General features: G+C 38.8%; 1 protein-coding gene across 4 annotated transcripts in view; it reads right to left on the reverse strand.

The window, feature by feature from the left end:
* Window positions 1-18,558, reverse strand: part of LOC126172041 (septin-2) — a 347,483-nt gene that overhangs the window by 15,697 nt on the left and 313,228 nt on the right. For all 4 annotated transcript variants that reach the window (XM_049920846.1, XM_049920849.1, XM_049920848.1 and 1 more), the window contains exons 5-7: window positions 18,111-18,261; window positions 13,444-13,609; window positions 6,424-6,580 (exon numbers count right to left, since the gene is read on the reverse strand). In XM_049920846.1, coding sequence (XP_049776803.1) covers window positions 6,424-6,580; window positions 13,444-13,609; window positions 18,111-18,261 — 474 coding nt within the window. The remainder of the gene's footprint in view (window positions 1-6,423; window positions 6,581-13,443; window positions 13,610-18,110; window positions 18,262-18,558) is intronic.

Below are 18,558 nucleotides of genomic sequence, written 5' to 3' on the forward strand. Positions count from 1 at the left end.
CTGCCAATAGCATCACTTGATGTGTTGTAGAGGGGAACGTGTACAGGAAACTGCTCTTCCAGTTGTCGTCTTGTTTGTTGACCTCGGAAACACTACTAATCGGTCATGTAGCTCCTCAGCTGTCATTGCAAGACTGAATACACTTCAAATCAGTCCTCCCACCAAGGGAAAATCTTTGGCAGCCATGGTGACTGTCAGCTATGGAGGCAGGAATTGATGAATGATCAACACTGAAATGATTACAGGAGAAACGGGAGTTTATGACAAGAATACAATAAGATGGACCTCATTCACTTTTGGCATCTGATTTTCCACAAAACTGAACTGTCAGGCTGTGGTTAAAGGAGGAGACTAATATAAGAAAGTATGAATAATCACTAATCAGAATGAATATTACATACCAACACAAAAAGAAGAAAGTGATTTGTCACAAGAAAGAAAATGGGAGATGATAGGTGCATCAAGCGAGTTCACCATATTCTTTTGCAGGTGTAAGACCTACTAAGGAGACTGCTTACAATACGCTTGTCCGTCCTCTTTTAGAATACTGCTGCACGGTTTGGGATCCTTACCAGATAGAACTCACAGTGTACATAGAAAAAGTTCAAAGAAAGGCAGCACGTTTTGTATTATCGTGAAATACGGGAGAGAGTGTCACAGAAACGATACAGGATTTGGGCTGGACATCATTAAAAGAAAGGCGTTTTTCATTGCAACGGAATCTTCTCACGAAATTCCATTCACCAACTGTCTCCTCGGAATGTGAAAATATTTTGTTGACACCAACTTTCGTAGGGAGGAACGATCACCATGATAAAATAAGGGAAATCAGAACTCGTATGGAAAGATATAGGTGTTCATTCTTTCCACGCGCTATACGAGATTGGAATAATAGAGAATTGTGACAGTGGTTCAATGAACCCTCTACCAGGCACATAAATGTGATTTGCAGAGTATCCATGTAGATGTAAGTAACCTTTCTCACAGGAAACCATAGTTGTAGCAGCACCACCTTGTAAGATGAAGATAAAGCCACATATTCCATATCTCAGGCAAAGAAAGCTGCAATAGAAAAAGAATTACAAAAATGGTAGTGTCTGGAATAACAGCCTATTATTCACAATAAATGAAAATGATGAAGACGTGAGATTAGTGCTTTATGCACAGAAAGATAGCCAAATTAGCAATGGTTGAGAGAGAGAGAGAAATACCCAGAATTTTCTGCCTTTACTTTATAATCAGAAATTGGTGAGCATGAAGCTAAGAATGCATTTATTGAAGAGGCTTTTTCAGAAGTGGAATTCGGAGAACTTGCAATATATTATGCACAGACAGTGGGACAGTAAAATAAAATTACTACTGACATTTATTGTTGTTTATCCAACAAAGAAAACCCTCCACTGAAAATAAATGGCAAAACATAATGAAGATGTGGTGGTGATGATGGTGGTCGTGGTGGTGGTGGTGGTGGTGGTGGTGGTCGTGGTCGTGGTGGTGGTGGTGGTGGTTGTGGTGGTCTTGGTGTTATTCAACAAGGTAATAACAAAATGTTGAGTTTACTGCAGAAAAAAATCTCCTGATTCAGAAAGAGACTACAAAAGAAAAGCACAATTGTCATCACATGTGACCAATGCAAATTTTCATTGTAATCTTATGTCATTGAGGGCACATTTAGTAGACTGAGCGAGGCGGCACACTGGATTCATATTCGACAGGATGATGGTTCAAATCCGTGTCCAGCGATCCTGATTTAGATTTTCCTTGATTTCCTTAAATTGCTTTAGGCAAAAACGGTGATGGTTCCTTTGAAAGGGCATGGCAGATTTCCTTCCCTAATCCGTTGGGGCCAATGACCTTGCTGTTTGGTCCTCTCCTCTATATCAACCAACCAACCTAAGTCAGTCAGTGGCAGCAATGGACACCCAGTTGCTCTATTGAAACTGAGAATATTAACACTGACAAAGGTATTTAGGTTGTTTTTAAGACACTTGGAATTTAAACATGACAGTTGAGAATGATATTCTTGACCAATCTGAAGTTTTAATGAACATAGAGGAAGTTATTATTAGGAAGCCCAGAAGCTCCTCATGTATATATTCATATAGCACACAACCAAAGTTAAAAGATATAAAAGCTCTTTTAGTGACACACAAAGTAATCTATTGAAGATTTAATGACTGGTTGGATTTCAACAAAGGTGTAGTCCACCAATGTCAGAATGTAGATAATTTTTAAAAAATTGTAAAACAGACCTATAAGAAAGTTATCAGGAGGAAGAATACTGTCAACAACAAATTTTAGTGCAACAAGTTTTATTCACGAGAATGACCTATGTTCTACTGAGGATGTTCAAGCTCATGAAAAGATGGTTCATATTTATAAGAAACATTTTATGTATAGGATAAATATCCGCTCTGTGCACCTCAATTTGTGATCTGTGGAGACAGTGCATACGCAGTGACAAGGCGTAATGTAGTGGGTGCAGTAGCACTTGCTGGACGTGGACGTTCCTGCCTTGGTGACGCTCCTTGAAGGTGTCATGAATGCCTCAGGGAAAACTGACGTACGGTAATGTAAATGCTCAAGACAAATGATGATTGTAAATCTTAGATATTAGGTTGAGTTCAATGTGATTGGATATATTGATTGATGCATTTAAGTTTATAAGTTACTAATATTTGAATGTGTCTTCACAACTGATATAAATAGTATGAACAATACAGATGATTATAGCTGAAGAAAGATTCATCATTCAGTAGTTAGAAGTGGTGTGGCACACACTTACAGCATCACACTGCCTGGATACAAAGTCAAGAGGAATAAATTTGTGCACAGTCATGGTATCGAGTAGCCAGACCACGAGAATGAAACTAAAAAAGTGACCGTAGTGGAAGAAGAACAGTCAACAGTAATGCTGAGCACATCACACTGGAAGATACGGAAGCAGAGTAGGACATAACCTTAACACAGCACAAAATTCATTGCCTTAGTTGGAGAATTTATTGGCTTGGTCAGGGGAAAATTATTGATGTTTTCTTTGCCATTTCTGAGGAAATAGAAGTCTTTCTTGAAATGAAAGGGGAATAAATTCAGTTTCAGTTCCTAGCTGACTTAACTAAGCATCTCAGTAACATAAATCTGTCATTGCAAGGTGAAGAGATGCTAATAGTTGACAAGCACAACTAAATCATAGTGTCCATGGAAAGGTCATGTTTACTTGAGAGGAAGGAAGATCAGAGTTTATTATCCCATCAACAGTACAGCCATTAGAGATTGGGAACAAGTTAGGATTAGGGAAGGATGAGAAAGGAAATTGGCCATGCTCTTTTTATAGTAACCATCCTGGAATTTGCTTCAAGTAATTTGCAGAAACACAGAAAACCTAAATCTGGATGGGGATTTGAACTGTCATCCTGAATGCAAATCCAGTGTGCTAACTACTATCCCGCCTCACTTGCTGGGTATGAGAGGCAAATCAGTAATGGAATTTTAAGATTTTGTTATTTTATGGCTTCTTCAAGACTACCTGAAGGTACCAGTATTGTTAAGTACAGCACAGAACATTTCCCAAGCTGCACATATCATGTGCATATTTTGGTCTACATATTCGTATGAGCATGTTATGGAACAGGCAGACTATTACTCCCATATAGCAGAGATGCTGAGTCACAGACAGGCCAACAAAAAGGTTGTCAAATAAGAAGCTTTTGGCCAAAAAGACCTTCATTGGAATTAGACAACACACAACTCACACACACATGACCACAGTTGGCTGCCAAGGCCAGAGGCCAGACTGCGAGCAATTGTGCACGATATTAGTAGCAAGTTGAGTGGTGGGGGTAGCTGGGGCAGGGAGGGGGAGGGAGAGCAGCGTATGCATGGGGAATGGTAAAGTGGTGGTAATTCAAGAAAGTTAGTGTTGGTAGCCAGGTGTCACAGGCTGTGAAGCAGTCATTAAAATGAAGAATGTTGTGTTGGGCAGCATGCTCAGCAACTGGACGGTCCAGCTTTTTCTTGGCCACAGTTTGTCAGTGGCCATTCATGCAGACAGACGGCTTGTTAGTCTTTCCTTCTCATCCCGTATGGTAAGTCTCTCCTGACCCGGGGTTGTGGGTGACTTTTCTGAACTGTACCCCTTTCTCTATACCTCTCCAGCCCTTTTGCTTCACCCTCTTTCTTCCCATTCAACTCTTCTGCCAGAAGAAGGAGCCTCTGGCTCTGAAAACTTTTAAAAGTTAAGTACCTTTGTGTGTGTGTGTTTTTCCTCTGCCGCTGCTCGGTGAGTAGACTTTCTATCCATCCATGTACATTATATTATGAATAATTGATTATTTTTGTTCCTTCATGTGCTGCAGGATAATACAACATGCTACAATGCTCATTGTGTGTGCACATGGTTTTGAAGAGCACCAGGATGAGTTTTATGTACTCCCCTGGCCACTAAACACCCAGGATTTAAACCGAACTGAGAATCTGTGGCCCACCTCGATCAGGCTGTTCGAGCTATGGGTTTTCAACTGAGAAACTGAGCACAGCTGGCCATGGCACTGGAATCAGCATGGTTTCACATTCCTGATGGTACCTTCCAGAACCTCTCTGAACCCCTTCCTGCACATCTCACAGCAGTCTGCAATGCTAAAGGCGATTATTTAGGCTTTTGACAGATGGTCACATTAATGTGACTGGACCAACATAAGTCACTGAATTATATCACAAATGAAGTGTATCATACCAAGTAGGGTCAAAGTGAGTAATTGCTGGGAGTATCGCATTCAGACACACTGTTTACAAGATAATTATCAAATCATTTGAGCTTGATTTCCAGTGGCAATAATTATCAAGCAGATTTAAAGAACAGAGGTTTATTTTGACACCTATGAGCTTATTAAACTAATTTATCAGACTATTAAGCAATGGCGAATTCTAACATGGTTGTGTAATTAAAGTAGATGGTTCAAATGGCTCTGAGCACTATGGGACTCAACTGCTGTGGTCATCAGTCCCCTAGAACTTAGAACTACTTAAACCTAAGTAACCTAAGGACATCACACACACCCATGCCCGAGGCAGGATTTGAACCTGCGACTGTAGCAGCAGCGCGGCTCCGGACTGGAGCGCCTAGAACCGCACAGCCACCGCAGCCGGCAATTAAAGTACACATGAACCATGTGTGGATACACCTCGGCTTTGTTAGGGAGATCATGGATCATTCTTGGTTTTTTTATAGACTACTTGGTCATAAATCGTATAGAACATGGTTTCTCTCTTAACATTTCTGTGCAACTATGTCCTACACCCATTAAAATTTTTATTGTAGCCAAAATAAGTAAAGATCTAATACACAGTGGTGTAACGTCAATAAGTACAGAAGCATCAAGTACTATTTCATCCTGAACTCTTCCAAATTTTCTTTGTTTGTTTGTTTCTTTCTTTCTTTGAAAAAAGCCGTTGCCTCCTCTAGTTACATAGCTGCTGTTCACTTGCCATTAATAGCTTAACATTTACTTGATTGCAGTGGTATTTTTCAAAGAAAATATGTTTTACATTTATAGGTACTAAATACTATTTGTGCTACATTAGCAACCTGTCTTGGCTTTGCTTGTGTATCACTAAGTATGTACAGCTGGCAAATTCTTTAAATATGTACAGAAACACAAAAACTTTCCTCCTGAATCAGTCTGTCAATTAGCAAAAATCATATAAAAATCCCTATAGTAGTTACTGTGATCAGCCACAGCACATGAACAGAAAAATTCGGTAGGAGACATTAAAATATAATGTGTATAGATTACTATTTCTCATACAGCTTTTTAACAAATGTTTCTAACAGAACCTTTTGATCCTTGAATCTAGATTTTCAGATAATTTGTAGAAAGAATGACTAATGAGGCTTTTTTTTTAATTTTCTACCTTGATGTAATGGGAAGGCTTTTCAAAAGATACTTAACAATTATCCCAATTTGCACAAAATGAATTATAATATAGAGGAAAAGGTTCCAATAACTCTGCTTATAAAAAGGGCAACTCTGGAAAGTGTAAGTAGACAGTTGTTACTAAAAACGGAGAGAACATTACCTTCCCTCCCTCTCTCTCTCTCTCTCTCTCTTTTTCTCGCACACACACACACACACACACACACACACACACACACACACACACACACACAAGATGTAGCAATGTTTGCAACTTCTGTTTTCTAGACACTCAACTATCTTAAATTCATCCACACGTACACAAATTTTAACCAGAGAATTCACAGGGCAACGTCTGGATACAATACTTTAATCACAGAGCAGTATATATACTGACATTCACTTATTTAGCAATATTTACAACAAAGATAATACTGTCACACACTGGATGATCTGAAGGGAGCAAATGTGAAATACTACAGTATACATGTATTGAAATTTGCTGTAATACCTCCGCTCTCTGATTGCCTGCTGTGATATCTGAGAAATGCATTGTGCACGAAAGTTCTCATAGTGAACATCTTGTGTCACATCTTTCAGATCCTGCATGTGGGTAGATATAAGCATTGTTCGTAGTTTAATGAAGTCACTATGTTTTGGATTTTCAACTGAAAAAGGAGAAATATTTGAATATTAACAAAAATTTAAAAAAAGTAATGCAATTTCACTAGCATAATATAACTTAAGGGTATTCTTACAGCTTACTAAACTTCCTTAACACAAAACATGGGGGCAAAATAATTGTAGTACAAGACAAAAAAGTTAATATCTTAGTCCATCTCATCTTCACAACATTTCACCAATGGTTGGTTGGTTGACTGATTCATACATTCATTCAGTCTTCTTGTTCCCTAAATACAAAGGCTCTGCTTAGCACAGGTGAGTACAGGATTAAATTATATTACTAACTATACCATAAGATTCCAGACTAAGTGATCTGACTGTAAATGTTGGTAACTCCAAGAAGAAAATAAATTGCTTCAGCAACAAGATAAGAACTACTCTGAACATACAGTGAAATGAGGAGGCAAGACTGACCAGGAAAAATGAAGAAATTTCTTTAAAGGTGGATTTCTCTTAAAAATAAATGTTCAAGTAGTTCTGATGAAATCAGAAGCGAATTGATCGACTGTTGTTCAGCTGAACTTAGTACTATACAAGACAATTGTTTAGGTAATACATCTTCCCAGACAGACTTTAACTTACTACTGTCAAACCACATCACATAAAGGAGATAAAATTACCACCCCATCCCATTATTACCAGTATTTTAATTTTCTTTTGAGAAATCCATGCACAATAGACCTGATAAATGCAAATAATCTGAATTTCAAAAAGTGTTATCAACTGAACAGATTATATTAATTTTGATGGATGATATAGCAGATTCAGTAAAAAGGAAAATATTACCACTGGGGAATATTTTGTAGCTTGGCTAAAGCTTTTGATTGTGTGAACTATATTCTCATGCAAAAATTTAAATATTATGGTTTAGTAGCTGCAGCAGGTTTAAGGGTTTAGCCTATTTGCTTCATTCAAAGCACATACCATCAGTTCCATCTCAATCAAACAGCAATAGGCACTCAGAATTTGAAAAATTTCAACATGGTGTGCGGTAGGATCCCATGTTGGGTTCTGAGTTACATCGATGACAGCCCACTTGCAATGTTGGAAAATGCGAATTTCATGCTTTTTGCAAACACAAATACAGGAATAAAAATTATTTAAATAAAAAACTGTTAATACAATACATTTTTAAAATGAACAGAAAGTATAAAATAATTTCTTCTAGCCCCATACATATTTCTAACCTAAGAAGTTTCAGCATTGCAGCGAGTCAGCAATCATAAGTATCGACATAATTATGAAATATCAGCCTCAATTGCACAAACTACCTGGTGTTTACCTAGGTTTCAGCGTGGGTAACCACGCCTTCTTGAGAACAAATATAAAATAGCTTGCCTAAATAGGCATAGTCAAAGGCTAAAATCAACACCTACAGCGGTAAGCCCCCATAAAAGATTTTTACAAATACACGGTACACACTGGGTTGAGATAAGAAATATTATTGACTTGGTACATATGTGTATTTGCAAAAATCTTTTATGGGGTCTTACCGCTGTAGGTGTTGATTTTAGCCTTTGGCTATGTCTATTTAGGCAAGCTGTTTTATATTTGTTCTGAAGAAGGCGTGGTTAACCACACTGAAACCTAGGTAAACACCAGGTAGTTTGTGCAATTGAGGCAGATATTTCATAATTATATTTCTAACCCCTTACAGATAGTCCAGAAAATGTGTGTGTGTGTGTGTGTGTGTGTGTGTGTGTGTGTGTGTGTGTGTGTGTGTATGTATGTATGCGTACGCGCGCGCGCGCTTTTTTATAGTTATGAAAATACTTGTAGAATTTTAAACAAAAAATTTGGGGCTTGTGCTAGAGATAATAGTAAGGAAGTGAACTATTCGTGCATCAAATATATACTTCAAGTGTCCCGTGTTTTTAGTTTCAAATTCTGCAAATATTTTCACAGATATTAGAAATACAAAAGCACAAATTTTCAGGACTAACTGTGTGGAGTTAGGAATCTGTATATGGCTAAAAGAAGTTATTTTATACTTTTTAATCAATTTTCATAACATGTTATATTGAAAAGTTTATTATTCAAACAATTATTTTTTTTTGCTTTTAGCCACATGTTTCAAATTTTTGATGATATTATATCAAACACTTGTAAATTTCAGGACTGCTTCATTTTCTCTTCATCTGAATCAACCAATACACTGCTTACTTCCACAATTGTCTTATGAAACGACCTCAAAGATATAAATCAGAGAGAATTTAGTTCACACAGGGACTTACCAGCAACCATTCTATAGCTGTTAAAGTTAGAAGCTACCAAAGTAAGCGGGTGTTTTTGGAATTTGCTTTAATAGCAACACAAGAAGGGGGTGCAGTAAATCAGTTTAGGGCAGAAGTGTTTTGGATTACTTCATCTTGGGCCATTAATATTCTACAAACAAAGGAGAAATTGAGCAATTAATGACAGTACAAAGAGTGCCTCCACATTAGACTTTACTTTCTCGGGTGGAGTGTATAGGCATGTGAAAGTATAACAAACAGGTGGCACACTGAAGATGAGAGTTTATTTCTGAAGGGCAAATAAACACTTCAGTTTATTTATTTATTTATTGCCATCGAGGTGGTATAATCCCTAAGGATGAAAAAGGTTGCAAATTAATATGATTTAATTTCCTGTGCATTGTAGAATGTTAAACACACTCTCACTGCCCATATAAATGAACAAACTGACCACGTATTAAGGAATGAGATTTATATCAAAACAAATGTTGATGAATGATGACAATGCTGCATCCAAAGATCGTACTACAGTATTGTGTGTGAAAATTGCAACATTAGGAAGGATAGATGTGCCAAATGAACTTCTGCTTCCTGCAGAGTGCATCCTTTATTGGGCCAAACAGATGGATGTCAGAAGGTGAGGCACCCACTCGGCACACACCTATGAGTACTCCAACTAGTGGGCGAGAGTGTCAGCACTAGCAATAAAGACGTCCAGTTGGGCAGTGAGATGTTTGATTGTGATCCATCCATCACCTCAAATGAGAGTGTCTACACAATTGAATATTACTGGAGTCACAGCTGTGAGTAGCCTGTCAAGCACACAGATCAGACATGTTTGCGATGATGACAGACACCTCGCCCAATGCCTGATCTTACTTTTGTTCACTGCCAGGTCTCTGAAGACACTCTGCAAGCCCCTACGAGTACCTGCAATGCTCTGATTTTCTGCCAAAAGAAACCCAATGATAGCTCTCTGCTTGGAACACAACTCCATTACAAAAGCTATTTTGGAGACTATGTCTAGCGCCGCCACCAACTGGAGCTTCATGAAACCATAGGCACTAAGGCGTTAATATTTCACTATGCCCCACAACAAATTCCGCATGTTTTCAACCAAAATTAGCTCCCAAAAAAAGTCTTTCATTACTTACTGAATGCCCATCATAAACGGCTACGATTACAAAAGATAACACCATTTCTGGCTGAGAATTCTGTATGACAGCAATCAGGCTGAGGTTACCCTCAATACATGCGAGTTGAGATAACATGTTTTATCTGGTGGCACCCTAAATCATCACACTTTATGTTTGCAACACTTTACAAAACAGGATGCCACGTTGTGTTCGCCATGGTACTATACACCCTGTATGCGATCGCAGAGGTTGAGCTGCGGTGCATCCTGTCTGAAAATATATTTTTTCACTCTGAATTCCCGTAATGGTGTTTACATGTTTTTAGCCTGAAGGATTTGTGGTTTTTGGGTGACTGAAGCTCCTTCAATGCTGTTTATGCCACTAGTCTAGCCTACAGCATATGGCATGGCATCACTGATGCAGGCTCCTATTTAAGCATATATGGCTGGTGAAGATGCATGGTCAATTATGGCCATGCAGATAGAATAGCAGAAATCCCATGCTTTGGTAACATTATGGTCTTGTACCCATTCATCATATTGCACAGTCGCTTCTGTCCAGTACTTCCATATATGTATCACTTCGCAGGTTGGAATTTCAACAATATAAGGAAAATGTGAGATTGCTACTTACCGTAAAGATGACATGTTGAGATGCAGACAGGCACAATGAAAATACTGTTACACATTTAGTTTACAGTCAAAGTCTTCTTCAGAAAAGAATCACACACACACACACACACACACACACACACACACACACACACACACACACACACACCAAAGACTGATCGTTCTGTCCTGTTTGTCCTTTAGTGTCTGTCAGCATGAGAGTTCACATTCACTATCACATTTCCACTCTGTTGTCAAAGTTGGTGTAACAATGAACATTCCAGTCCTACTGAAGAGAGTGCTACTAAGTTATACACGGTCCAGTCACATTACTGTGACCATCAGTTAGGTTTGATCTCAATGTACAATAACCACTCACAAATAGTAGGTGAGGTGGCTGCACTAGCAGTGGAGGGCATATACAGTGTGTCAGGAGGGGAGGGGAGGGGGGGGGAGGGGCTTGACACAGGAAACTGTCATTCATTGTCGTGATGCAGAAACAGAGTTTTATCTGACATCCAAAAGGGAATGATCATTGGCTTTCAGGCAAAGGGTGGAAGCACTTCCAAAACACCTAAATTTGTGAACTGTTCATGTGCTGCCATGGTTAACGTACACCTAGCATGACAAAATGGTGCTATCCGAAACCGGTGCCAAAGCAACTGTGGTGCACCAAGGGCTATAGATGACAGGTTTGAACGACAACTATGGAGACATGTACAGGCAAACAGATATGCCACTGTTGAGCAACTGACTGCCTAGATGAACTAAGGGCAACCGATAGGGCCTTCTCAATGACCATTCAGAAGAATTGGTACATATGGACCTCCACAGCAGTTAGCTGGGCCATGCACCAATGCTGACTGCCATTCATTGGCAACGAAGACTGGAATTTGCATGCCAATTTTGCAGCTTGACATCTACTTAGTGGCAACAGGTGGCCTTTTCAGATGAATTACATTTTACGCTCCATCAGACAGATGACCTTGCCATGTACAGCGTGAAATGTCCGTCAGTAAAAACCCTGCAACAGTTGTGGTCTCCGGGAACGTTTTTGTGGCATTCCCTGGGTGATGCCATCATTCTGGAAGGCACAATGGATCAACACAAGAATGAATCTATCATTGGGGACTATGTTCACCCTTAAATGCAGTTTGTTTTTACTCGGAATGATGGCATCTACCAGCTTGAGACTGCAACATGTCACACAGCTTACAGTGTGTATGTGTGGTTCAAAGACCATCAGGATGAGTTTACCATGCTCCACTGGCTAATACATTCCCCAGATTTAAACCCAACTGAGAATCTGTGGGACTACCTTGATTGAGCTGTTTCCACCATGAATCCTCAACTGAGAAAACTTGTACAGCTGGCCATGGCCACTGGACTTTATATAGCTTCAAGTCCCTCTTGGTGCCTTCCAGAACCTCAATGACACTCTTACTGCATGTCTCACAGTGGTCTTTGCTGCAAAAGGTGGTTATTCAGGCTTTAGACAGATGGTCACTTTTATGTGAGTGGACAATGTATATTCACCCTATTTCTCCAATATTAATCAATAGTAATAATTAGTAAACTGTTCTACACATCTTTTGCACTTGTAATCATTCTAGTCATTTTTCTGGGTGCTGTAATTTTAAAAAACGTTAGTATATAATTATTATTTCTTCCAATTAGTCTTACACACTTTTTCAAAGTCAACCAACAAAAGAACCTTTTGTCATACATTCTGGATCATCATTGATGCATACACACAAGCAACTACATAATTTTTGTGGCTTGTAAACTCTGCAGGCGTGTTTCATCTTCTCAATATTAATGTAATGGTGTCACTTTATATTGAGAACAGTTTGTCGTCTTGTTGTGTTTTAGGGCACAAAAATCCCCTAGGGTCATATGCACCCATTTTAAAACTGTAGAACACCAAGACAAAGAGAGGAGTTAAAAACAACTACATGTCAACCACAATCGACGGAAGAGAAGATAGCTAAAAACAGGGACATGGGGAAAGGTCTATAAAATACACCATAGACAAACAGAGGTCCAGAACTAAAAATTAAATGGCCTTCGCCATACTGATACGATGGGTAAAAAGTAAAGCGCATTTGACAGCCCATGCGTTGTTTGTTAAAACAACCAATAATCAGACGGCAAAACACAAATGAGAACATAAGTGGTTAAAAAATGGGCATTCCATCAGAAAATGGCAGATCATCAAAAGTTGAGCGCAATGTGCACAAAATGGTGGTGGAGCACCACTTAACAAATGGTGATGGCTAAAAAGACAGTGCTCAATATGCAATCTAGTTAAAATGACCTCAGATCGTCCAAACTGCTGGGAGAGACCAGTGATAATGCCAAAGTGACTCCACATGCTGACAGATGGCACACAGAGATCATCAGAGGGAATTTAAGAACTAGCAGGCTGAGGTACGATGACTCCAGCCTTGACAGAGCCTCATTTCTTCTCATACTGACATGACCAGCAACCCACATAAACATCACAGTGGCTCCATCAAGAGTGAGCAAGTGACAGCTTTCCTGAACTTGTTGCAGTAAGAGATGGCAAATAAGTCGATAACGAAAAATATCAGGCGCCGATGATGAAGGCATACCCAGCCCTACGGTCAGTCCAAATTGAGAGCAGTGATCAGTTGTGATGACATCATGCAAAATAACAATTTAAGGCCATTTCTTTCAATCCTTTTGCCCAAAACAAGTGAAGATATTTTCTGTCATTCATTAATGAGCACAGCCAGCTTGTTTCCCACTATCGTGTTCTTATAAATCTGGCAATTCAGTCCACCACATAAATACAAGAATTTTCAAGCAATATTACTGCAGCACACCATAATCTGGAACTTACCTTCCACCACACCCCACGGATATTGTCTTCCCCGGACCCTCTTTCCTGCTACTTCTAGCACAGTGTTGCTTCCAACTACAGCAAATGGAACACAGGCTTTCAGTTCTCTATCCTGTTGCTTAAAATCTTCATCTTCATCAGTGTCACAATCAGGAAACTGATAAATCTGGAATACATGCACAGTGATGTCAAACACTCCTCAGCAAATAGTATATGATGGTGAATTTTTTTTTTTTTTTTTACTGGAACCAAATCAGTTGATTGTTGACTCAGTGTTGAAATTGTCACCATATAAAATAACTGTTTAGTTTTACAACTTTTATGTGTACATACACATAGAATAACAAAAAGGAAGATTGAGGAATTAAAGCATATTGTGTAGAGGAGGTTGTCTGTAGTTGCTTTGCACATACAGCTACAAACAACAATCAAACAGGACTGTGCACAGAAAGGTTCTGATACTTCTTGCATGCTACAAACACAGTCTGTGGATGTAAACACTTGCAAACGGTCATGAGAACATCATGCAAAATAACAGATCAAGGCTATTTCTTCCTGTCCTTTTACCCGACAAAACACAGTTGAAGTCTATCTTCTGACACAGCACAGAACAAAAAGTGGAAGCCTGTACAACGGATTATGTATATGCGTCTTAAATGTCCTAGGTGACTTTGACAGCAGTTGAGTTTTCCTTGGATAAACAAGTATGGAGTTAATAGGCATACAATGGAACTATGCTGAAGGCATTAGAAGATGATTAATACTTAATTTTGCATGGACTTCTTGTTGTACATCTATATCTGCAATGAGCAACCAGAATAATAAAAGCCCACCTAACAAATCTTGGCCCACCTATTGGATGTGAAACATTACATTATTGTAGTATGGATTTCACAGGGCAATGATTTGTGACCAGAGGTGAGTGACACAGTATGCCCATCAAACGACGTGTCAATTATGCAGAAGCAGTTTTCAAACTCTTAAGTAACATGTGATTTTTCCACACTCCAGTCCTGGCATGACGACTGCCAAGAATTTTTAAGTGATTTTACTGTGAAGTCCCAGTGCAAGACTGGCAAAAAACAGTGTGATGGTAAAACACTTTTCACTCCCACTCCCCCCCCCCCCCCCCCCACCACCACCACCACCACCACCACCACCACCACCACCACCACCACTGTACTCCACTGCGAATTGTGTCACAGACTTGATACTTGCTTTGCACATTGGGAAAGTCTGACGAAAATTAACTAATATCAATGTTTGTCAGACATCAGACCATCTCAAAACTGTCCTTTGTCAAATTAAAACAATGATTTCTCTTTACACAATTTATTCACTATTTGACTTATGGTTATGCCATGTGGATACATAAGACCATGTGCTCAAAACTTATGAAATAGGGTTATAGTTTATTATATAATTTTCCACAAAATGTTTTGATGAAGTGCATTCACTTCATTAACATTTATTTGATCCCTTCTCACAAAAGGTCAGAGACTGTAGAGGACAATACACAAATTAATGGTTTATTTATTGATTATTAAAGAGATTATTAATTATAGTAACATTAATATTCAATAAATGAAACAGTCTCATTGCATATCCTCTACATACACTGTCCTTTGAACTTTAATAATGACATATTCCAATTCTTTATAATAATCTATTATCAAGCAAAAAGCTATGAAAATTGTTGTTTAGCCTTAAAAAAATATATACAGTTTTGCCATGAAAGAAAATAGAGGACTGGTGATTTGAGGAGGACATTTTACAAGATTGCCATACTCTGTTGGTACCCTAGTTTTCTCATTCTTTAATATCAATTTAATCTAGTGGTACTGATCAATAGTCTCCCATCTCTTTCATACGGATGTTGTTCTCTCTCTCTCTCTCTCTCTCTCTCTTTTTTTTTTTTTTTTTTTTTCTGATAGGTCTTTCTATGAGTCCAACACAGATTTCTATCACCAAAATATATATGCTTAATGTTTTCCTTTAAAGAATAGTTTGGAAATTTGATAGTGGAACAGTCTCTCAGTACTTCTGTAACTACTGGTATGTCATTACTTTTATATCTCTGTCCTTACATGGTAGCAAAGACAGCATGAAAGCCAGTTGGCTCCCAGGGTGCAAGGAAAGAAACACATTTACTGGTAAACATGTAAATGAACAGTTCAAGTTTTGACTTAAGAATGGAAATAATAGGCATTTGGGTACAATGCCAAAAGTCTCTTAACTAGAGTCTAGCTTGGTGTCCTTGACTGGTGTCTGGTAGGTGTCCTGGTTGGTGTCCAGTTTGAGTCCCAGGGTAGTGGAAGTGATGCCCCTTCTAGGATCCACCGAGAGAGGGGACCTCACAAATGATGGAGGTTGCTGCTGGTTGGGATCTCCTGAGAGATGAGTCCTCAGGTTTGGTGGAAATCAGTACTTGGTAGGACCCTGGGCTGTGCTGAGTTGATGTCCAGTCGGAGTCCTGGGCTGCACTGGAACTGCTGCTGATGAGTAGCACCAACAGATGGGCAGCTGGACTGTGCCAGCACTGAGCCTGGTGCTTGAGCTAATGCTGTCTGCTAGTTGTCACACAGTATCTTAAATAACCTGACAAAAGGATTTCCATGAGGGGTTCATCTGACAGGCAGTGCCGTGGTCAGATGCACACACTGTTGGCAGGCAGTGCTTTTGTCTCTCATGGAACCCCTGGAGTCTGACCACAAAGAGCAATGTTTCACTGTTGTCACCCCGTGTATATACAGAGCAACAGGTTGCTGTTGTCGTTCACAAATATTATTAAGCATGTGGTGTGTTTGACCACATGTGGCTGGCTTTGGCAAACAACACTTAGTCTAGAAACCCCCTCCCCCCTTCCCTCTCCCAGCCAGAACATATGTCCACCTAGCAACAGTGTCCAAGCATCTGGCCTGGTTGCAATAATTACTGCTTGGTATTTCTCTTGGTCTTTTGTTAGTGGGTTCAAATCACATATTAGTCTTGGTAGCCTCTTAGCATCCATGCATTGCATATGTCCATGCCTTATCAGCTGCTGTGATGTTTCTTGTAGTCTTACAATCTGAACCTCTTTTCGGATTTCCTCAGTTTGAATTCTATCCTTCCATGTCTTTCTGACCATGCTATGATGAAACCTCATTTCAGCTGCCTGAGTTCTGCAGATGTCTTTACTTCTCACAGTCTATATATAAAAATGGGCATGTAATAGGTTTCATAAATTACTCTGACATTTTAATGGTACTTTCTGGTTCTATATTAGGTCTTCAATTATTTGATAGAAGTACTGCCCATTTGAATACTGTGAGTGACTTCTTTGTCTATAGAATAAATAACTGAAATAACATTGGCAACATATCTGAAATTATGTGTCATCTGAAGATGTTTTACCTCAGTTTCAACGTATCCCACTGGTTGCCCATGTCTTTTAACAGCTTTTACCTCACTTTCTCCTGACTGAAGATGATACCGCATACTGAGAAACTTCTGCTAAGGTGTTTATCTGATCTTAGTAGTCATTTTTAGAGTCACCTCACTGTTTGGTATACTTTTATCTGGATCTTGTTCATTACGGCACTGAAAAGAAGAGGACAAAGAGCTGTACTTTGCATTAATGAAAATTTTATACCAAAGCATTCCATTTTTCTTCAGCGATACCACACCTTTTCCCATTCAAAATATCAAATACTTCCTTTATGTATGTGTTAATGGTATTTTTCCATTAATTTACAGAGAGCAACAATTATATCAGTTTTTTATTTTCCTTTCTTGAATTCATGCGGTTCTTCCAAGAGGTTTTCTTCAGAGAGAAGTCTCTAATAAAGTTCACTCACTTGAGACATTAGTGATACTGCTACACTTAACAATATTTCTTTCTGTCACCTTTCCTGAAAACTGGGATTGTTCATGCCCGTTTCCAATCAGCATGTACCTTCCCATGTTTCTGTACCTTACAAAAGGGTCTGTAGATCCATCATTTTCCAGCAACTTCCTTGGGTTTGAACATTTCTGTAATTATTTAATGAACACCAGCAGATTTTCCAGTTTTGTGTATTCCAGGCATATTGCACACCATCCCCAGTTGAACTTGTCTCATTGTCCAAGTGAAACAGATGTGATGCAGTACTGTCTTTTTGTATGTTCTGTACATGATTTACTTATAACAACTCATCAAAGTAAGATTTCCAAGTTTCTTTAATCTTATCACCATCCATGATGAGGTTTCCATTGTCATCTGTTATATACTTGGACTGTTCTTTATCTCTTTTTGTTTTTTCATCATCCCGTATAGAATTTTCAGTGAACAAGAATCACTCAAGCGGAGGAGTAGGGTAGGTGGACCCTCCTCCCTTGAGCTGAATTAATGGTTGTGTTTGACACCACAACCAAAGGCTGTTTCTTCAACATTGCTAGGTAATACAGTTGAGAAACTAGGTAAAAAACCACAATAAAAACAGATGGCAATGTATCTATTACAGCTTATGGGTTTCTGGATCAGCTGACAGCCTTCCCCAAAACATTCATACACTTTTTTTAATGCATTGCTTTAACTGAAAAATGCAAAGTTCTGAACTTGAAGGTTATCACTTTGAGATACAGTATAAAACATTGTTCTTTAATAGCTGATTACACTAGTTTAAAATGTTACCAAGGTAGTTATTCACCTGTATTTTGTTGTCCTCAATATCGGCCATTACCCTCTCCTTGAGCCTGCGAACCTCATTTGCAGTAAGTGTGTCAGCTTTGGCAATAACAGGCACAATATTCACTTTTCTGTGAAGTCTCCTCAGAAACTCCAGATCCAGCTGCCGCAGGCTGAAATTTGTGAACTTTGATAAATTTTTAAGCTTACAATTTAAATCAGCTGAGGTTTTATAGATTATTTGCCCCTACAAATCATAAATCAAGTTTTCCCGGAAACATAAATTTGAAAGCATTAGAAATGTTGAGCAGTGGGACACCAAGTGCACAACTTGTAACCTATTTCTAGGTATATTTAAACAATGGAGATTGCAGGTGGGAATATCAACAGTGTAAGAAAAAGATTGCTAACACACTAAGTTTCAGACAAGCACAATTAAAAGACACTTCCATGTAAACTTTTGCCCACAG

Source organism: Schistocerca cancellata, chromosome 1, assembly GCF_023864275.1.
Source record: "Schistocerca cancellata isolate TAMUIC-IGC-003103 chromosome 1, iqSchCanc2.1, whole genome shotgun sequence".
Taxonomy (NCBI): Eukaryota; Metazoa; Arthropoda; class Insecta; order Orthoptera; family Acrididae; genus Schistocerca; species Schistocerca cancellata.